Genomic DNA, 23,880 nt, shown 5'->3' with positions numbered 1-23,880 from the left:
ACCTAGGCGTCGACTTCCAGTAGTTTGATCGCCGGGTTTGTGTTTAATTTCTCAAGATTTGCCATTAGATTGTCGATTTTCGGGCAGCGCCAGTAACTCGCCGGGTGGTCACCGCCGCAATTGCAACACTCAGCCGGGGTTGCTCTGTTCTTTACACATTCTGAGTAAAAGTGTTCACCCATTTGTGGCAACGCGGCTTTGCGTTGCAATTGCTCAGGACGTGACCATATTCCTGGCAGCGATGGCACTGCCCAATTTGCTTCCTATTTGCAATAGTCTGAGTCCTTAAGCGCTCGACGCGGACCCTGATGCTTAAAATGTTATCAATCTCAAACATATTCTCTTGCTCTTTGGGTACGAGGAATCTGATGAGGTCCGTGGGTCTACGTCGGCCTGGGCCGGTTTGGAACCAACCCAGTTTTCTCCGGCTCAAACCCCATCGCTCTCAGCTCTTCCTCGACCTCTTCTAGCTTGAAGTTTTGGTCAAGTCCCCGGAGTATCACGTTCAGCTCTCTGTCCTCTTCAAGGAAGAAAGAATGGAATTCCATTCCCTCTTCCTTGAGAAGTCCTGTTAATTCAGGGTGGTCATTAGGAGTTTTGGGGAAGAGCGCTAATCCCAGTCTATCTTTCTGCACTTTTACTATGTTGATTTTCTTTTCACAAAATGTTTTGTATTTTGAGGCCCAGTTTTTTGTCCTTTAGCACTACTTTAGGTACTTTGTTGATATTTGAAATGGGATCAGTGCTCCTCCCCTTACCCGCTAAGGAAAGGTTGTTTAGGGGCATGTAAAGTGGATCTTTTTTTAGTTTTGGAGTGGGATATTCGGTGGAGTTTTGGATAGGATCAGCTGACGATGTTGAGGGGACTGGCTCCCTGTATTATTCTTTTGTTCTTTTTGGTTACCAACATTATCCAGACCCCCCTGTAACGTCAGTTGCTCTTTGAGTGGTAAGGGTTTCGTTTTTAGTCAACATCGCCTCGAGTTTACGATTCAAGTCCAAGATCTGATTATTGAGAGTATGGATTTCTGATATCAACTTATTGATTTTGTAATGATATAGTCCTGTCTCTCGGTAATCTGAGAGTTTTTGACTTTTAACTCTTGTATCTCGTTTGCGTAACTCTTAATTTTCAGATCCCTTTCCCGAATTTTCTCCTCGAGTTTACGTACTCTTTCCTCATTTTGCCCAACTTCCGTGCTCTGGGGTAGCGCTTTGCCAGCTCCCAGGTCGGGGTTTGGAGTGATTTTGGGTGTTCTGGATAGTCTGGGGTCAGTACGGGATTTAATTTGGGGTTTTAGGAACTTTGAGGAGTCGTCCGAAGTCTTACCCCGCTCTCTCTCTTGTCTGCTTGTTGTTCTCCTATGGTCTTCACTTTTGGTTGATCTATCCGTTGAGTACCCGTCCGATATGTCCATTTTTTGGTTGTCTTCGGTTTTTTTTCCGGCGATGGTTGTGCCCCCCACTGACGATGGGGGGCGAGTCCACGTTTTTCTCCGCCGTTTTTGCTTTGGAGTCTTCTCTGCTTGATGAGTGACTTGGGTGTATCGCGCTGTTTGCTAACTGTTTGCTCTGCGTATGGCGTCTACTGAGGTCGTGTTACAACTGACAACTACAACTGCCAACTGCCCCAACTACAACTATCTAATCTTAATAAACCACTTTTGCAGACTCTTGATTTTTCCATAATATCTATCATAACCACCGTCCCCTGATACATAGACCATAATTTAAAACCGACTCCACTAGTGCTTATTCAAGTATTTTGGTACTAAGAAAGCCTTTTAGTTGTTTAAACTTATAAATATTACGTCTTAGTTTATTTGCTAATCCATCTTATTTAAATATACAAGTAAACCTCAATAGACCTTACATTCCGTTACATAGAAGATTGCACAATTAACAATTTTATAATTAACATCTTTTCTGATTGATCGTAAGTTTGCCTTTACACCGTTAAATATTATTTATATTATATATAAATTAAATTATAACCTATTTTCAGGCTCTTTACCCAAACACAAATTCACTGTTGAAATCTAGTTTGCTCCACCATTTTGTTTTAACATCCAACTTTTGTGTCAATTTTGTGGTCAATGTTTCTAGACTGATCTGTCGCCACTTTTCTTTTGACTAGTTTGACGCTGATTCTGAAGTGAAGTTTTAACGTTGTGTTTCCCGCTATTTAATACAATTTAAACATAAACATGGAGGGGTACTAATAAGGCATTTACATTAAGTGATGTTTTTTATTTGTAGTTTTGAATGTTCTTAAATGTCGTTTTAATTTGTGAAAATGTTTTTTTCACTATGTGGCACTCCTGTGCATAACTGACAAGTGAGTACGCTGTACCTTTAATTTTAAAATTCTATAAAAAAAAAACATACAACTCACTTTCAGTTAGCACTGATGCTGGTTCATACGCCGAAAGCGCTTTGCTAAGATAATAAACTTTTGCTCTAAATATATCTGGTTTGATTATTTCGTTCGAAGTTTAATCGTTTCTGCAATGAAATGCGATTATTCGGAAATCTCTGGACAGATTATACTACTCAAAAGAGAATTGAACGACGTTTAAAACGATGTGCCATTTGGCCCCCATTCCCATTTAAGATTCTAAAGGTGACATCTTTAAGCTTGAAACAGGAAAGCTAAAGATATTCATTTAAAATGCAAGAAAGATATGAAGAGTGGGAAGTTTTCAAATTGACATCCTGTATAGTGTTTTGCTCATCGAAATAAGAATAAAACGACTGTATCGTTTTCTTTGCAGAGAACAGCAGTTTGCGATGGTACCCCGGACTGTCCCGATCACTCGGACGAAGATTCGTGCAGCATCACTTACGTACCGACTAAACCCACTAAGAAGGCGTGCGCTTCCGGTTATTTCAGCTGCGACGGCGGAAGCTGTCATCCTTTATCGCTTATCTGCGACGGCAGACCCGACTGCATTGACGGATCTGACGAAACGAACTGTACCGGTCGAAAGATCATTTTTCAGGTAAAAATAGTATTATAAGTATTAGAATATGTAAACATTAAGATGTGTAGATGTATGCATTAAGAGAGGCATATATTTCTAAAATATCTAGAAAGAAACTAAACAGTTTATTGAACAAATAAGTGTACCTAAGACGATAAACATTTTTTAATCGGTAATCTTTATCGGGCTCGTCGGATTTTATTTTATTTACTGCCTATTTGGAAAATTTGCTAATAGATTTTTATATACATTTTAATACAATCATTATACTTAGAGATTTTAATATAGATATGTCTGACCCTGACAACAGAACTTCGTGCTTGCTTAGTGACTGTTTGTCACCATTTAACCTTAAACAAATTAGTAATAATCGCACTCGAGTTACACATAGTGGTACTACCCTAATAGATCTTATTTTTTGTAATTCGGATCTGGTCAATCAGTGTGGAATTCGAGATATTCAAATATCGGACCACATGTTAGTTTATTGTATTTAACGGCACCTGTTGGCTCCGGTTTTGCGTTTTTTTCGGAAATTATATAATATTGATATAGACTTTTCTATGCATGATATTGATAGTATATCATAGGATATCACTATGTATAGTAAGGTGGATATTGACAGTGAGGTAAATTTCTTGCATGCTCGTTTTTGACTTGCATGTACCAAAAGTTATTTCAGGTAAAAAAGTCGTATCAACCGTGGATTACAGGCAATATACGCTTAATGTAGAGTGCTCTAAATAAATATAGACAAACCAGAAATCAGACTGTAATTACTACAACCAATTACGTAGTTGTTCTATATCGGCCATACGAGCAGAAAAGAAAGCCTATTTGAACATCAAATTCCAAAATTGCACACAAAAACAAAAATAGCAAGAACTTAAAAAAACTAACATTCACAACAAAACAAAATTAACTATTCCTGATTCATTGAAAAGAGTGGATACTTCAAAAAGTCAATTTAATCCTGATCCGGACTTAATTTACTTCTATAATAATAATAATCGGTTGACCAAACCTACTTTTGAGTTGTCTCTGGTAATGGAAGATGATTGTATTTGAAATACCCTCTAACATAAAAAGTAAAGCTTTTGGTAATGATGAATTTAATATAAATTGAATATTACTTACCTGCCCAATAACACTGATATCGCTTACGCATTCAAATTTTTTATTAATATAAACAATGTTGCACTACATTTCAGAAAAAAAATACAATAATAAATCCTTAAGCTACACATAGCTTGCCTGGATTCTACTTAAATATTATAATCTTTATTTATAAAAGATAAAGTACAAAATACAAATTTAAATAGAATTATTATACTATTAACTAAATTTGGAATGAAAGAAAAGAACAAAAATACTACAGAGAAGAAAGTTCCGCAAATACAAACCACAGATAAGCCATATCTTAAACCCTTGTGTCGAAAAGTCATATTTTCGTCATTATAAGTCGGCACAATTAGGTTCAATTTCTATATTACCAACTCTTTCTAAAGTTTTGGAACAAAATATTGAAATCCAATTTTTCGAATACTTTAATTTAAATGGCTTATTGCATGAAAAATAATCTGGTTTAAGAAAAAAATATATCTGTGAATAGGCGTTGGCTTGTGTAACTAATGTTATCCTCAAGGATTTGGATGAAAACTTAATAAATCTTTTGGTGTTGTTGGATTTTACTGAGGCATTTGATATGGTGAACCATGAAATGTAAATATTTATTTTACGCTATTCTGGTTTTAGTGAGAGTTTCATTGAATTGATTTCTTCCCTTCTTTTACTAATAGAAAAACATTGTTCTCTCGATGGGATGGTTTCTGGTAGTCTTGATGTGATTGCTGGTGTTCTGGAAATCATTAAAATATTGTAACCATTATATGTCACAGACAATACTCAAGTGTATTTTTCTTTGAAGCCCTTTTAAATTTTGGAAGCCAAAGCTCAATTTAATTCTGATTTAGAAAATCTATTTCAAGCTACTTAACATATGCTAAGAACTAATTCAGCAAAATCGGTTGCGTTAGTATTCTATAGTGGAAGCATAAGAAATAATGTTCTTGAAAACAGTACCATAGACCACTTAATTCTAATTTATATATCAATAAAATTTTGCTAAAAATTTAATCTTAATTATTGACAGAAAAATGACGTATAACGAGCATGTAACGTCTAAACTTAGATTCAGTTATTAAGTGTTAAGACTGTTATATCCACATAGCAACTATCTAAATCAAGTTACAAAAAAAAATATTATGCGAAAACTTACTGCTTTCATCTATGAATTTCTGTGATAATAGCTATGAATTCTGTTTAGAGTTTTCGGGTATTCAAAGAATCCAGAAGTTACAGGATTCATATTTGCTACTTATTTGAGCAAATTTCTCATAAACTGAAAGAAGTAAATTTTCTAAATATGCGGAACAGAAGAAGAATTTTACACTCGTTATGTTAACTGTTAAAATACAAAATTTCATCCTACTAAGCTAACATTTTTTTTTATGGAACATGTAGACATTAATAATATACGTAGAAAATATCTTTTAACCATTCCTTTTCATACCAAAGAAATATTCAAAAGATCATTTTCATATAATGTGCCGATATATATTAATAAATATCCAATTTCGCATTCCTCTGTTCAACCGAATAGAATTAAGGACTTACTACTTCACAGTCAGTGATCTGGTGTCGTGTTGCGAGATTCTGTTAACTGCTTAATTTTTGTTTTTCGTGCGCCCTTACAATAATAATACATATATTTTATATTTTGTTAATATAGTGTGGACTTCAAGAACTATCTTGTAATATAAAGAAAGCTGATAATCCGGACTTTTATATTCCTTAAAACAGGCTAAAAGGGTGAGCCTTTCGCCAAAGCCATTTTCAAATATAAATTCTTTTATTGGTTAATAAACGTTATATTATTAAACTACCTAAGAATGAGTTACCTATTTTGTTAGGTATTACGTCACTTTTTAAATAAATATCGATTTGGAAAATACTCTGCGGCTCAATTATTGAAAAAAATAAGAAAATAAACTTACTCACCTATTTAGAAGAAATATGAATTATATAATTAAGATCCTAACCATTTTTACAACTTTTTTTAGGCACAAATGGGCGTCGACACTCACGGCACCGACGAAAACCGAATTCTCGTCTACTGGTTCGTTTATCCGTTGACAAACGCGAAAAATTCCGCGAACTTGGAATATTTACCCTCGATCAGTTTATTAAGAGACAACAAGTTCCAGAACCAGACTTGGACCAACGCTACCGACTATCAGTTCCTTAATTTGACCCCGTTTACGAAATACAATATCACCGTATACGTAAGAGACAAGAAAACCAGCGAGATATTTCCGCCCGCTTACTATTTGATTGCCAGCACGCTTGAGGGTAAGTCATCGTTGGTTTGTATGTCTAGGAATTCTAAATATTTTCTGATTGATAAATTGAGTAAGTTACTTTTGACACTTAAATATGTAAAAGAGTATGAAATATAATTCAAAGGAAAGGCAATTCTATCTTATTGGCTTTTTCTCTTAAAACGTTAGTAGATTCCTTCTTCAGATTGCATTAAATTAAATGCAATTTATCTGAATAACGGACCATCATCTTAATAAGTTTCACGATAAATTGTTGCAGGAAAACCATCACCTCCAACTAACGTGAAAGCAAAACAACAAAATCGGGCGATTCTAGTGTCTTGGAACAGACCCTTAAAACCGAACGGAATCATCACGCAATACCAAATTATTTACTCGTCTCCGGATATATACAGGCCGATAAAATTAAGCGGCATCAACGAAACCTCCCATCTCTTATCCTCAGATTTCAAACATAATCAAACTTATACATTTATGGTGAGTTTTCTTGGATATATTCGTTTAAAAACATTAATCGCATGTTTGTTGGTTTGAACCTCAGGTAACAGCTTTTAATAGCAAATACGAGAGCGAACCGTCCGCTCCCTCTGTATTAACGTTCGACAGTGAGGCCAGTATTAACGAGATTCAAAATTTAATGGTGAAAGTAACTAATACGACAGTGCGGCTACGATGGACCTACAACGGCGTACCGGACGGATTTGCGATTAACGTCACGGCAAAATCTTCTTCGTATCCTCAGTTGCCGTCTTATACCACGAAAAATCAGAATATTACCATAACTTTGGCGCCTGGAGTTGCTTATTATATTAACGTAAGTGTATATAAAATTAATGTAATATCAGATCAGTTTAAATTAATGACAACGTTTTGACATTAGCTAGCGTCATCATCATATAAAATCAACATAAAAACCTACTTATTACTAAAGTAGTAGGTATATAGGCATCTGATATATATTTAGTTCAAGAAAACTGTAATTTAAATTGCATAAATTAAGTGAAGGGTCGATCTTCTTGCATATAATAATATTCAAAAAAGCCGTTTTAGTTGTACAGTGGAACCTCTATAACTCGAATTTCCAGGGACTGCTACACCTTACTTCTTCTTCTGGCGATTTTGAGTTGATGAATGCAAATAAAAAACAAACTAATAACCTTGAAAATGTTTTATTTAAAAAACAAACACAAAAAGTTAATTAAAGGTCAAACTGAACAACCGCCAAAAAATATTTCATTAACTATAAACTGTCTTAAATACATACTTATTATTTTTTAAATAATTTGTTATAAGGTTTTAATAAACATTTTTATTTTTAAAACAGTTGGATTCATACAACTTTATCATTTGGGCAAAAGAATTAAAAATATGGTCATTTGTATCAAAACCATTTAAAACATGAATTTATTTCAGGATAACATTTTTCCTAGGATTTTCTTTATCATTTTTATCTGAAATTTCCATAGTTTCTTCTAATAATATCGTTTATTTAGCATAATGGCTACATACAAAAAACTGGTATCGAAAAAAGTATACAAAATGTACAAACTACAAAATGCATAAGGTTGCAAGGAGAAAAAAATACAAAAACATTGAGAAGCACGAAAAACTATACATTAAAAAGTGATAAAAACTGACCTGAAAAATGGTAAAGATAAAAAAGTTTAAAATTGTAAATACAATTCCAAGATTAAAATTAAAATTAATTGCTAATATAAAACGGTAAAGTTAAAATTTTACATATAGAACGGCTTCAAAAGATTACAACAAAACTGTCGAAGACAAGAATAAAATAAATGTCACAATATTTCAACATTTATTTAAAACAAATCCTCTCAAGTGCCGCTTGAACTGGTTCGAATTATCACAACTTTTGATGTCATTGGGTAGCTTATTAAACTCAATTAAGCCCTTGAATAAAACAGTATTGAGCATTTGACTGGTTCGACATCTATCTACCAGAATAAAATCTGTACGATTTCTTGTGCTGTATTCATGTACATCTGCGAATACTCTTAATTTTTTACAAATATATTCGGGTAGTAGACGTTTCTTTATTTTAAAGATAAACACATTAAACATAATTCTTTGTTTTACAGATAACATATTTAGGACATTTAACATAAACGCAACAGGAGTGTAACGATTACATTTCAATACTAATCTCATGGCTCTGTTTTGTATTATTTCCAGTTGGTCCACTTTATACTGAGGCAAACCAAACAGTAGTGCAGAACAGAATTGTACATGGGGAAGTGCAAGGGCGTTGTATAGCTGTAATTTTGTTTGCATAGATAAATTTTATAAATTCTCGTTCTTCTTGGTTAACTGCACTGCTAACAATTTCATCATCTATGGGAATTTGGCTGGTTTTCATCGGATTTATAAAATCATCCATTGAAGTTGCATCTTTTATATAAGACACTTCCATTTATTTAATCAATAACTCTTCAACGTCTAAGAATACTTGTCATTCATCAATGATGATATGCTTTAATTCAGTTAGTGGAATTTCATGCTCTTCATCATAAAAATTATTCATTCCAGGACCGGCCTTTCTAAAACAATTCTGGATTGTTGTCTTGGTTATATCCACATTCCAAACACTAGCCACAACGCCCCAACAGAATCGAAAAGATCGACTTTGGTGGTGAAAGAATGTGATTTATTTAAAGTTTTATCCAAGATGTAACTTCGATAATGAAATTCTGATCAAAAGGCAGCATTTTGGAGGAAATAATAAATTTTAATTTATCATTGGTTTGGGGATATGCAGAACTGTCGCACTCTACTTGAAAAATTTAAAAACCATGTATTAGAGGAGGTGTATTAAGTGTTTTTAAGTGATACTTTAGCTTTGGCTTTTATTTTAACCAAGAGTAATTTTAGCTTCTCTGTTCCCGCCATATTGCCTTCCAGTAAACAGATTACTCTTTCTACTCTTTCCTTGCTTAATTTACCTCTATGACATTGTTCACCCTTATAACTTAAAGTTTTGCCAGGAAGGCATTTATTTAAAAAAGTAGGCCAACTTTAACAATTTCTTCTTCTTTATAGGATTTTGTATCATGAGGAAAAGTTAAAAATTAAAAGCGAAAAGGAATAAGCAAAGACACAAAGAGTTTGCTGCTGCAAAAAAAACAAAATTTCCCTAAATTTTCACTTCTTCGAATTGAGCGGTGAATCTTGACAGCGTGGTAGAAAATATAGTACTTTTACTAGTACTTTTTAAATGAGGCCTTTAAGTCTGATAGGAAAAAAGTTGACGCCAAAAAGCCAAAATTATCCTCCGAAAAAACCAAAGTTCCCCAAAATTTTTACTTTTTCCTTGAATTAAGCAGAGAAACTTGTCAGCGTGCTAGAAGCTATGATTTTCTAACTGGTACTTTTTAAATGAAGCTTTTGGGTTTGATAGTTGATTCCAAAAAGGCAAAATTATCCGTGAAAAAAAAACAAATTTTCATTTGGTTCTTCAGGACCCTTAAACAATCAATTGGTTTATATGTTACTGCCATTAGTAAATTGTTTGATAGAATGCGAACACCAATAAATGACAATTTGAGGTTAAAAGTTCTAAAAGCTAACATTATTCCTTTTTATCAGGAAAGATTGACTCTTCAACCTATAAATTCACCACTTGATCTTATTGAAAATTGGAGGGAGACTAGAATCAATATTGCACGATATGTATCTCCTAAGCCTCGGCGTTGTTATGAAATCCCTTTAAAGGCTCTACAAATCAACTCAAAAAAAATGATGTCAAAATGGCGCACTTGGCGGCTTTAATTGCTTCTATTTTAGCTGGATCAACAGATATTCCTGGTCTATTTATTAAGTAACTCAAATATTTTAACTCAGATCTGCAGAATTTATGTTTCTCCCCCTTCAAAATTAACCCATTTGCCAAAATCACTTAAAAATCTCACTCAAAATAGATTAATTCGTCTCTGAATTGTGGGTGGAGCGCTACGAAGTCCAAATTGAAAAATACCATGATCAGGAATAGTAAAAGTCTAAAGTTTATTCTTTACTATTTTCCTCTAGAGGCACTTGCCAATAAGCACAAATTTTATCTAACCCCTCATTGATATTTTTTTTTGTTTAAAACAGGGTAGTACTTGTGCTTAATTAGTGGACTATTTGAAGTAATTTTATGTTAAACGGCAGAAGTGCAGCCAAATTTATTAAAAAACAACCAGATTCATCTTCACCATGGATTTGATTAGTTTGCGGATTACCAAGAATTTCAGAGGAGAAGAACCACTCTCCTCGGTGCATGTCCGATACAATACACATATTTTTCCAAAAATCCAAGAATAATTTCATGCCTCAATTTGGAAACGACTTACAAATCAAATAACTTGACAACATTTCTGATATTAATAGGTGCTGAAACCATACCCAGACAGTCACAGGTCTCGTTTGAAGCTACTCTAAAAGTTGTACTTCCATTTTTTTATTCAAAGATAAACATTTTAACTTCTCCGCATTTTTTCCTCTTTACAGCTGCACTTTCACCACAAACTTTTTATCGCACTATATCCCATATCTGAAATACAATAAAAATTCAGCAATAACAACGTTTTCTCTTTATAAATTTTTTAAGCCACCCTGAACTGGCTTTTAAGTTACAATTACTCATTTTCTCGGCAAAAAATCGGCTTTAAGAACTTTTATAAAACAAATCACGTAAAACTTCGAGATGTAGAAAATGTTGACCTACTAATATGTTCGACTTATAGATAGAGAGGTTAAACTGTATTTACTTTAAAATTCATTAATTACAGATCTACGCGTTCCGAAACGGCGTAGACGGCCCGTATACCCGAGCGGAAGCGATCACCCTAGGTTCTCCCTTACCAACGGTAAATATAACCCAAGTTATAAACACCAAAGATAGCGGAACTGTCAAACTGACTTGGGAGCGACCAGAGAAGAACGGAAAAACTAATTGGGTCTACGGCGTGTACTACGGACGTGATATGATTCGGGAATCCTTTTTCCAACGTAAGTTCAGTTTTTCTAAAGCAAAAAAAGTTATATTACCATTAATTAAAAACAGTTTAATGGGTGAGACAAACCCAATAAATCGTTATAAGTTACCGAACCTAAAATGGTACTTTACTATTTTAGATAAACTATTCTTCTATTTTTTTTAAGCCGCTAAATACCAAACTACTAACTTAAGCGCGTCAATAACGAACCTAGAGCCGTGCTCGATGTACATTTTCGCCGTCGGTTTAGTGGGTCCGTACGGTATCGGTCCATTGAATCATTATTCCTTCGTTACTACTACATCCAGCCCTAAAGCTCCGCCTACTAAATTAACAGTGAAACCCGACCAGTCGGATCCGTTTAAGATGGTTATTAGTTGGGAACCCAGCTGTTACTTGGGTGGAGATAAGATGTCTTATGAAGTAAGTAGATTTTTTTTCTATTAATGTAGAATTTAAATTTTTTAATGAAAAGTGGTGGAACCTAGTTGAAAATGTATCCATTGAAAACGGTAAAGTGTTTTCTTTATTTTGTATATCCAATGGATCCCTGAAAAAATGTGCATAACTCTGTTATTTTACAATTTACGACTAAATATTATTCTAAATGAATTGTGGTGTTTTGAATAAGGAATCAAAGGGTAAAAGAAAAATTTTGATTTTCCCAATAGTTTTTAGAGGTTTTTCTCAAATTTCTGGAAAACTGTGATATAAAAAATATTTTTCTAGTTCATTTGATGCACAATTTTTTAGAGCTTTTAAAATGATTTATTGCTTTATAAAAAAAAAATTAATTTTCTTTTCCAAGAATCTTTTATAACTCCTTTATTTTAACGTTTACGGCCAGATGTTATTTTATGTAATTTATAGTGTTTTTGATTAGGAACTCATGGTAAAAGAACATTTTCAATTTTCCCAAAAGTTTTTGACAAAATAGCCAATATTATGAAAAAATTACGTGCAAGTAGTTATAAACTGGACAAGACTTCAAATGTATCTGCTTTAAGGGTTTTACAACAATTTCTTTAACTGAGCGCTAACGCATATTTCAGGTTTTAATCTCGTACCTGTTCAACGTCATCGTAATCGGAAAAGAAAATCTGATGCTAATTTCCATACTTGTTATTGCTACAGATTTCAAGATTATGTTGAAAATAAGCTACCATATGTCAGTATTTATTACAAAGTTTTTTTTTTCTTTGTATGGTATTTAAGAACGTCGTGCGAAAAAGTTAAAAAAATATCTTTGCGAGCTTTTGGTGATATTAGATTGGCGAGGCAAAATAGGCCCCACAGGTTGACCAAATTAAAATCTATGGAATTCATCAAACCACTCAAAGAAAGAAAATCATATTATTCAATAAGAGATACATCAAGTTGCCTGAGGAGAATTTTTTAAATATTATGAAAAATTCTGTCAAATCTTTGGAATAATTTAAAAAATTACGTTAAATGCCTGGATCTCATTTAAAAAATACGCTAAATTTATGAAAGCCATAAAAATTGCTCCAAATAACTGGAAAACATGTCTGGTATACATCAAAAAATTACTACAGAAGCTTGGAAATGATGAAAAATTATTTAAAATCCCTGGTATGCATATAAAAGTATTTCATATCCCAAAAATACATAAAAAAGTACTGCAAATGGATTTTATATCATGAAAGGTGATGTGGAATGCCTAAAAATCATAAAAAATATACTTAGAGCCTGGAAAATATGAAAAAATATGTTAAATTCCTGGAATAAATAAAAATTATGACATGACAATTCTATATTTTTTTCTATAAAGAGGTTTTGAATATTTATTTTAAGCTTGATATTACTCTATATGCAAGTGATTAAGAGAAACATGTACAAAACTTGTCTAAAATACGTACCAACTTAGTTCGCAGTCCTGCAACCCTATAAAATAATGTGAAGTTCCGAATCATAAAAGGAATGCAACAGGTTAGAAAACATGAAAATTTTTCTAAATTTCTGGAACATATAAAACAAACACTTGGACAAATGCTTGAAAAACATGAAAAATGACTTGAAAACATTTTTAAAATTGAGATTCCTCCCCAGAGATAAAAAATACGCCAGTACGTAAAAATTTACTTAAAACATGAAAAATTATATGAAATGCCTGGAATAATTACACTGGTATGCAATAAAAAAAATGTGTTTCGAAAATTACATCATTTCTTCTTGTTTTAAGATATTGCGGAAAAAAAACATTTTTGCAATAATGCAATAAAAATTTTTTCGCAATTTTTTCCTGTGAATAGTGACAAAAAGTTCAATGGTCTGGATAATGCAGTCTTTCCGAAAAAATGCCTATAATAATAATTCTAATACATTCAGAGGATTTCACTGTGTATGTGTTCAGTACGTTATTTTTTATGCACATGTCTCATCTTAGATAAAGAAATCACTCTTCAAGAAATTTAATCATAATGTTAACAATTTTAATTAGATTCATTAAAGTTTGAAACATGTTAAAGTGCAACAACTCCTGTGAATATCGTGACCCAATATGGTATGTCAGTCTTAAAACCAATGCGAATTCAATGTAAATGTGAAATAGAGCAAAAAATCATGTTCTTGATAATCTTTAACATTATTCTCATTTCATGTTAAATCGACGCTTACGCTAAAATGGCTATTTACCAGTGTAATTTAAAATCTTTGGAATACTTAAAAAATTAGTTGAAAAGCTTCGAAAAAATCATTTTAACGAAACATTTAATTCGAAATATGATTCTGTACTTAAAAGTTTCCAAATTAAATAATCCAATAATAATTTAAAGTAATTTTCATAAGACCTCCATAAAAAAGAGAGAGGGGTAGAATATCAATCATAATGCGTATCCTAAACTTTCAGTTAAACTAGATTTAGACAAAAATTAATAACCTACGGAATTACATTCATACATACAAAACAAATAACCTTTTCCGCTCGATTTATTGATAATTTTTAAATAAAAAAAATCAATTTTAGATCTCGATCAGCGAGCAAACAACTAAAAAGACCTGGGTAATAAACGTGAGCAAAAAACTGGTCCACACTGTAGCAATAGAACCGGGTGCAGTCTACAACGTAACAGTACGCACGCACGTATCACAAGCCGAAAGTGCCGAACCGGTGGTTTATGCCGCTCCAAATTTGACCCCTCCGCTCGAGGTGAAAGTCATACCGGAAGTGAACGGCAGTTTCTTCGTTTACTGGAGGGAACACGAGGCGAAACTCAACTTACCGCTTACCTATGAAGTTTTAGTCAACGAGGGAACGACAATGGACGAGTCGACCGCTCAGAAGTTTACCGTTGAGCATCCTCCGTTTATTTACACGAACGATTCTGCTTCCACGTACACTTTCGCTGTCCGGGTTAAGACGAAGAGGGGCTTTGCATCGATGCTATCTGGACCACTAAGCAAGATCAGTCAGGCACAAGTGGTAAGTCAAATGCTTGTCTAAAAGAATAATTAGTATCTTGAATTAAATAGTTATTAGTTCTATGATATGATTTATGTATCAGATCGTTAAACCAATAATGATGTAAAAATTCAGAGAATAGAAGAATGAATTTTTATTATCAAGAGGTCTCTTTGAGAAAAATGGACTACTTTTTTGAGCAATAATGATGTAGTTTATCATTGTACTTTCAAATTATTGATGAACATGGAAGGTTCTGGTTCAGTACCGGCGACTCCAAAAGCCTGGGAAATGTAAAGAGTTCATTTTATTCCTGGTATGTTTGATGCTTAAAGACATAAAAATGACATTAGATGCCTGGAAATCGTCTGTCTTTCCCAAATTTCTGGCATACATAAAAAAATAATCGAGAAGCTTGGAAAAGATGAAAAATTATTGAAAATCGGACCTGGAAGTAAGATTAAATTTTGCAAATTTAATATTGGATTCTTTTCGAAACTTTCACAATATCCATTTCTCAGATGAAGCTCACTTCCAACCAAATGGATGTGTAGACAGAACTGTCGGTTATTAACGTTCTAAGAACCCACGAGTAAAACACCAAAACCCACTTGAAAGTTACTGTTTGGGATGCACATATGCCAAGTGGGGGATTATTGGACCTTTCTTCTTTGAAGATAATCGAAGTCGACCCATTACTGTAAATTCAGAACGGTACACAGCAATGCTAAGCATTTTTTTTGCACCATATTTGCCAACCTCGCAAGTCTATAACCAAGATACCCGGTTTCAGCAGGATGGAGAGCCACCTGCCATACTTTCAACGCGAGTATCCTTGTGCCATACTTGAGATCCACCTGCCATACTTTCAGTTGAGATTTTTTTTTTAAGAGATACCTTAAGAGTGAAGTTTATTGTAGTAATCCTGTAACTATACGTCAACTTAAGGACAATATCCGACAGGAAATTAAACTAATTTCTAGAGAAATCCTTACCGACGATTGGAGGACTTGATTTTTCGGACATACATTCCCATGTATTCGATATGTTTTAATAATCTTGTCAAAAATTATTTTTTTATGAGGCAACCTGTTTTATAAAGAAATATGTGGAATGCCTTAAAATGATATTTAAAGCGCGTAATATAAAAATTATGTTAAATTCCTGGAATAAATATAAAATTAAGTCGAATAATATTAAAAATACTCCAAATTTATGAAAGGAACAAAAAACACTTGAAATGCCTTGAAAAGAAGAGAAGTTATTTAAAATTCCTGGTATGCATACTAACTAAATCATTTGAAATCGCAGGAATATATAAAAATTACACCTAAAACCTGGCAAATTTATGTTAAATTCTTGGAATAAATAAAAAAATGACGTCATGTCTGGAAGTCATTTAAAAAGTACGCCTATTTTAGGGAAGATTTAAAAGATGCTTTAAATGCCAGAAAAACTACTATTTTCCCAAGTTTCAGGCATACATGAAAAAATTGTTCCAATCGCTTAGAAAATATGAATTATTTAAAATTTCTTGTATGCATACAAAAATACTTCATATCGAATGGAACATCCGGTAAATGTATGTTAAATTTTCCTGAAAATTTAAAAAAATTGCTAACTTTATGGAAGATATAAAAGTTGCTCCAAATGCTTGGAAAAGATGAAAAATTATTTCAAATCTCAGGAATATGTATGTGGAATGCTTAAAAATCATAAAAATTACACTAAAAGCCTGCAATATATAAAAAAATTATATTACATTTCTGGAATAAATAAAAAATTACGACTGGAAATTATTTTAAAAAATATGCCAAATGTATGGAAAACATAAAAATTGCTCCAAATGTCTGAAAAAAATATTTTTCCAAATTTCTGGCATACATAAAAAACGAATTACTCCAAACGCTTAGAAAAGGTGAAAAATTAGGTGGAATGCCTGAAAATCATAAGAATTACACTGCAAGCCGGGAATATATGAAAAATTATGTTAAATTCCTGGAATAAATAAAAAATGACGTCGAATGCCCCCTAAAACCCCTAAATATTTTATTTCAGTGAAAAAAATCTATAATACATGCACCAAAAGACAACAGTTTTTTAATAATAATATTTACAGTCTATTGTCTCAAAGGCACGTTAAATATCCAGAAATACAGTAATAACTAATTTCTATTCGTTAATGTCTTTTCGCCATGTTCCACACACATACTGAAGAGCAGATTCACAAGAATGCGTATTCCTAAACCCTGTTTGTCCAATATATAATATAGTTTATGTTCTTCAAAGGATTGTCGCAACTGTTGGTTGCGACAATTGGTCGAAAATCTGCAGGAATCTTTGGACTGGTTACTTTTGGTATTGGAATCATTACACCCGTTTTTAAATCACTTGGACAGTTGATTAGCACGAATTTATTAAATGGAATAAAGGGTATGACACTAAATAAAAATCTTTTACTGATTTTTAACTAAGCAGACCGTTGTGTTAACCGTTGTAATTTTTTAACCATCTTTTTTAGTTGTGACATATTGGTATTTTTATAATATGAAATTTGTGTATTTGTAGAATTAGTTGTATTAGAAGTCCGAATACGTTTTTCCTCTATACTGCCTGTAGGTGCTTGGGAATGCTTCCAAATGCTTGGAAAAGAGGAAAAATATTTAAAATTCCTGGTATGCATGCAAACTTTCGTGAAACGCCTGAAGATCATAAAAATTACATTTGAAGCGTAGAATATATGAAAAGATTACGTTAAACCCTTAGAATAAATAAAAAAGAACGTCAAATCCCCGAAATCAAATGAAAAATTAATAAAATGTTTGAAGAAAAACATTTCAAATACCTGGAATAAAAATGACAATCAGATCTAAAATTGCGGAACAGATAATAAATAACTCCTAACCGAATTGGCAATTGCCCAATAAAACAAAAATAGGCCTCAAAAGTAACCTGTCAGAACTTTACATTGCTATAATACATATACAAGTTATTTTAAGTAAGGTGATAAAAATGAGAAATTAAAATAGAATATGCTCTGTATATATGCATATTTACTGGAATTGAAGAATCTACTACCAAGATGGTTTCTAATGGCTTCTTTGAGCAGGGAAGGGAAACAGACCATAAGTCATTTGCTTGTGTCGAGGGTGTCTAACAAAAAAACCCAACTTAATTTTTTAAAACCAATTTACACACAAACGGTGCGACTATATTGTAATGAATTTCTTTTGGACTATGGACTTGTCCAAATCATAAAAGAAAGACCTGACAAAGGAATGTGGGACGTGTCATGTATACTAATGTGTCATGATCAAATAAAACATAATACTTCTTATTCGTAATTCGGGATGTTAAGGTCTGTTAGTTTGTAAGACAGAGTACAAAACATTATACTAAGTTCTTAAAAGACACTGAGGAAATCGGAACAAATTAACAGTGAAAATAGGAAGATACCTTTGGTCCAAAAATGATTCTGTCCCCAACAGAATAATAAAATTCTTGTATTACAATAGATTTTTTTCCATTACATGAATTTCCATAGATATTTTATTAAAGCATTTTTCTCCTGCAGGTGGAGAGTTCCGTCAACATTCCAGCCATAATAACCGTCAGCCTATTGGTATTGGTGGCCCTGTTTGCCGTGATAACCTTCTTGGTGGTTCGCAATAGGAGGTTACACAACAGTTTCGTGCGGTTCGCCAATTCCCATTACAACTCTAGATCGGGAGCAGCCACGTTTGACGATAACAGTCTGGAGGAGGAAGAGAGTCCGCGGATCGTCGGTTTTTCTGACGACGAACCGTTGGTCGTCGCTTAGCAGTAGGAAGAATTGATCGGTCTAGTTTCCAGCGGCGTTTTATGAGGTAATTTCACATATTATTGTACTTAACTTGTCTTTATGGATTTCTATAGGTTTTATTACAGACATTACAAAACAAATTTTATCGTTTTATAGGAAACTCCTAGTGTTAAAAGTGTTATTGAGCTTGTATTTAACAAAATCGAAAATAATTTTGTTGATTTTTTGACGAATAGTAAAGTTTCTGTACGGCTGGCAATGCTCGTTGATTTTATAATAAATTAGTGGTTTTTTTTTGTGAAAATTTAAAAATGACTTATTGATTTTGTTGAAGAACTCCATTTTAGAGCTGAATAAGGAAGATACTTTTTTAGAAGTCTTTTCTCCACAAAATAAAATGAAAAATGTCATGCTTTCTTGTGCAAAGTGGGAAATGCCACTGCGTTGATACCGATCCAATACCGTTCGAGTTTTGGAGTGGCCGGTCCAATCTCCCGATATCACGAACTTGTGAGAAGGAGTATATCTTCGTATTCTAACACAAATGTTTCCAAATAAACAATCATTGTTAGGTAAAATCAACAACATTATCTACTTTTCCTATTTTTTCTTTATATAAACTAGACTTTCAAGTATACAGGGTGTCAATTTGAAAACTTTCAATGCAAATATCTCTGATACTAAAAAAGCTGAGAAGCGCAATTTGGTGCAAATGTTATTCAGATAGGGGGAACTACAACCGCCATATTATTTTGGTTATAGGGTGAGTCACCCCTTTGGCTCGATTCACCCTAACCCCAAAATTTTAAATGGTACCACCCATTTTGTGACACCTTACATTAGAGGTCGTTTGGACTAGTATTCACCGGCACAAGCATTTTTCCTAAATTTCATATAGGGTCAAAGAAAGGCCTAAGTTAAATAAAATAAACTCTGATTTTATGAAGTGTTATTTTAGTTAATTAGATGCTCAAAAAGCATTCCATTTTGAGCTAAACAAAAGTGTTTTTAAACTTATTTCTCACTTTTTGAAACATTTCTCTTTGATTAGATGCACACTCTGTAATAATCCGTTGCCGAAGATCATCGAGTAAAGTTGGTTGCGTTTTAAACACTACAGTTTTTAAGGGACCCCAGAGAAAAAAGTCGAGAGGTGTTAAACCTCGTGATCTAGATTGATTTTTTCTGGATACTGTGTGTGCCATTCTCTGAAAACATGCGAATTTTCATCACTCCAAGATCATTTAAAACCATTAAAAAAAACCGTGCATGCGTCGCTAAAACAAATATTTTTGAGCGACTCAAGAGTGATACGTAATTTTTCTGTCATTCCCTCGCAAAATTCTATTATTCGGTCAGCGTCGTTTTATTATTATCTGGCATTTATTGCAATATGGTAAACATACAAACAATTTTCTTAATATAACTCTTAATATTACAATAAACACAAAGCATATCCACAAGAGAAAACTCGCGCGGGGAAGAATGAATATAAACCATGTATCTATATCCTAAGTTTTAGTCATTATACCAGAACGTCAATGAACTAACTCTAAAAAGTAAACTCAACTAACCCTAAAAATGAACTAAAAACCTGGATGAATACATTTTGGGATCATGGATGTCAATATTTGGAGGTATTCTTTTCGTCTACAAGGGAATATATTTCATTCCCAGTGATTTCTCTTGTTAAGATTTGAGTTGCCTTTTTAAAAGTAAAAATTGACTGTGCAGTTCTAATGATATAAGCAATTTTCTGATACACACTGAAACGCTTAAATAAACAAAGCATCTTTGTCCAGTTGTTTTTTTAACCCGAGGCTTTAACACTGCATTTTGTCTTTATCGAGTGTTTTAGTATAACGTGACATAATTCGTATAGCCATTGTTTTAAAAAAACAATTGTCTCACTCACATCAAAAACACTCATTTCAGCAAACAAGTCTGAGGGGTACATCCTATCCTTTCTTAAAATGATCTTTAGGAGCCATTTTTGAGTAATCCTTAAAGAGTTTAGGTGTGACTGTAGAACTCCTCCCCATGCAATAAGTCCATAGGTTAAATGTGGCTGAGCCAAAAATAGTAGACATTTAAGTTATTGCAAATTAAACACACTACTGTAGAGTCTAAATAAGGGTAATAAAGACCTAAGCTTTCTATTTACGTACTCTATATGATGACACCATTTAAGATGACTGTCAATAAAAATTCCCAAATATTTAAATTTTGTGCATCAACTTATTTTAATTTCCTGGAAATAATTAGAAAAGTCCAGAGTAGTGAAGCTAGGTAGACCGCTAGAATAGCTACAAAAGGCATAAAAAATGTTTTAGAGAAGTTAATACTCAAGTCAAATTTTGTTGAATTAGGTCTTTAATTGCTTCCCATGATTCAGCCGTATAGCGAATGCTTGTATCGTCGGTGAAGTAGGTTAAATTGGCCCTATTTCCAACTCTGTACATGTAGATCGTTTACATAAATGAACAAAATTGGACCTAAAAAGGTTCCCTGAGGAACACCAAACGTAACCATCAATGGTATCAAATGTCGCGAAATTTCTGAAGAATTTGCATTTTGTATGGATGGAAATGACTTATTCAAGTACCTGACGTATAGATTTATGACAAACTCCTGTTATCGCTGAAGCTTGGCGTAGAGATAGTGTAGGATTCATAGCAAAGTGTCCTAATACTTCTACTTGTACCGTTGCATTAAGTACTCTACGCTGAACACTTTTTTTGTTTTCCACCGATCATGTTTCTTCAAATTTGAGAATTAGTTGCCTCACCTAAGTATGACCGATATTCTTTCCAGGATTACTTTCGTTAAATAATGCAGCAGTCTTTAAAGCACACCGATTTGAAAACCATAAATATAAATTGTTTCAATTCTATCAGCCATACTGTAAACCATTGTGTGAGTCGGTGAAAAGTCACAAGACGATATACAATGTAAAATATTTCTTTAAAACTAGGTCCAAACATCTACTTGCGGGTACAACCTCCATTCCATATTTCTTTATTATACATCCTCCATTCTTTACTAAGTTGGAATGGAGGTTTTACTCCATTCCAACTTGGTAAACTAATTTTTTTATCGAATTAAGAAAATTATTGGTATTTTTGACTTTTTTTACTGTGAAGTACAATCTGACACACTTGACAAGAAGAAAACAGTTCAGCGTAGAATAATTCATTATCTTTGGCAACGGATTTATTACAGAGTGTGCATCTATTCCAAGGGAAGAGTAAAATATGGTGGTTGTAGTTTCCCCTACCTGTATAACATTTGTACCAAATTGCGCTTCTCTAGCTTTTTTAATTTTAGAGATATTTGCATTAAAAGTTTTCAAATTGACACCCCGTATATTTCTAAAGAAATACATAATGAAAATAAAATTTTCAATTCATTTTCTCATCTGGACTCTGGATACAATCCCATCAGGTTACTATTAGTATTACTGATTCTTTAGGGATGAAATAAATTGATCTTTTAGCAAAAGCCCCTTGACAAACTGGTCAAAAGAGTTCTTCAGTAACATCCTTTCTATTTGGCTTCTAGTAAGGCAAAAGAATATCCGGTCTAATAGTTTCTCCTTTAGAAAATACCGTTTGGCAGTGACTTGTATAAGGCTTTCGACTATGTCTATTACCTCGTCTTGCTTCGTAAGGAAACACGTGTAATCCCTTGCCCTTATAATATATTTGAGACTTATTATTTGGAATTTAATTTATTAATATTTGAGGCCGGTTTCCTTGACAAAAAAAATGTTACGACTATTTCTTCGAGATTAATAAGCCTCTATTTCACGAACCCTTGAGGCAAACAAATCAATTTTTGAGATTCTGAAAACGGTAAATTTAAAGGGTATTCCGGACCCTAAAACACAAGGTCAAAGTTACTTAGATCTTCTTTGTCCTTGACACTGAAAATTCCGAGTTATTCCCAATTAAAGTGGGACACCTTATGTAAATAATCTAGATCTTCACTCTTTCAAGGAACTTATTATTCACTATTTGTTGGAATGTTTCCCATTTAAAAATTAAGAAAGTGGCTAAATTAACCCTCCAGTGACGTTCTGACATTAAGAATTGAATTAATTTTAATTAATAATTGACTCGTTCAAATTAGCTACTATTGATTCTGTGTTAGAATGTTACTGGTTTTTCCACTGAAAAAGTAGGAAAACGAACTCTTCCAGTGACGTCCTAACATTAAAAATTAATTTTGTTTTAAGAAGCTTCTCAGTAGTATACTGAATAGCTTCTTACCTAAAAATCAAGGGGCCAAATCAAAAAAGGGGTTGATAAGAGACAGTTGATAAATCAATAATCTCGCCCATCGACATCTGAACATCAAGAAATTGTTTTAATTTTGTTTTTATTTTTTTAATTGTTGCCTTCGCATTTTTTCTAGATGCACATATTAGGTAAACCATCCAACTGGTTGTTCACCATGGACCAAATCCTTGCTTGATGCATATATACAACGTTCTAACTAGCGCCGTAGGAAAAAACCGCAGGAGAATATTAAAGACTTGACGAGGTCGGGTGTTAACACTATAATAACCAAAACCTAAGAGTATTGTCCATATTTTAAGCAAATTTTATATGACTCAGAGTTGTTGTAGTTTTCGATTTTTATTATATCCTATTCAGCAATTATTACTATTATATACCACACAGGGTTTGCTCTTGCCAAATTGAAATAAACCAAAAAATACAAGCATTAAATATAAAGGGAAGTTATTTAATGACGCAGTCGTAGTATTATTAACTCGTTATATAAATTTGGCTTCACCTTCCCACGTTATTAAATTTATTATTGATTTAAAAAAAAAATGCCGGCCATAAGCAGGTTTCCTGGCGATTTCTGGCAACTATAGAGTGCTAAGGAATGTATTAACTCATATATTTTTCACAGGATTGTCCATATATAACTCTTTACTAGACCACCCTGTATAATATATATGATTTGATACAGAGCATCGTTGTCATATTTACTATTTTTATTATTAATTATTATGTTTGTACAGATATAATAGGTGATTATTTTTAAGTCAAATTTCTGTGATATCTTTGGTTAAGTTTTAGAGTTTTTTGCATAATGGGAATTTGACTGTGAATTAAGTTTAACGTGTATTACATTACTGTACCTTGACTAATAAATAATATAATTATTAAATAATATATTTCAGTGGTGCATCGATTGTTTTATTTAGCTCCTACAATGACGTTCTCTATTTCCCACCCTTTTTGGTTCCGTGTAGTGACGTAAA

At 33.0% G+C, this 23,880-nt stretch overlaps 1 protein-coding gene across 1 annotated transcript in view; it reads left to right on the top strand.

Moving 5' to 3' along the window:
• The window catches only part of LOC126744752 (sortilin-related receptor-like), a 75,793-nt gene extending 51,989 nt beyond the window's left edge, over positions 1-23,804 (top strand). Inside the window, exons 14-22 of the mRNA XM_050452305.1 lie at positions 2,775-3,002; positions 6,107-6,395; positions 6,645-6,862; positions 6,927-7,199; positions 11,173-11,392; positions 11,546-11,802; positions 14,366-14,821; positions 18,375-18,666; positions 23,019-23,804. Of these exons, the coding sequence (XP_050308262.1) occupies positions 2,775-3,002; positions 6,107-6,395; positions 6,645-6,862; positions 6,927-7,199; positions 11,173-11,392; positions 11,546-11,802; positions 14,366-14,821; positions 18,375-18,620 (2,187 nt within the window). The 3' untranslated portion in view covers positions 18,621-18,666; positions 23,019-23,804. The remainder of the gene's footprint in view (positions 1-2,774; positions 3,003-6,106; positions 6,396-6,644; positions 6,863-6,926; positions 7,200-11,172; positions 11,393-11,545; positions 11,803-14,365; positions 14,822-18,374; positions 18,667-23,018) is intronic.
• Positions 23,805-23,880: the final 76 nt, after the last annotated feature.

This window comes from Anthonomus grandis, chromosome 14 (genome assembly GCF_022605725.1).
Source record: "Anthonomus grandis grandis chromosome 14, icAntGran1.3, whole genome shotgun sequence".
NCBI classification, from domain to species: Eukaryota; Metazoa; Arthropoda; class Insecta; order Coleoptera; family Curculionidae; genus Anthonomus; species Anthonomus grandis.
This window is presented reverse-complemented; position numbering and strand designations above follow the sequence as displayed.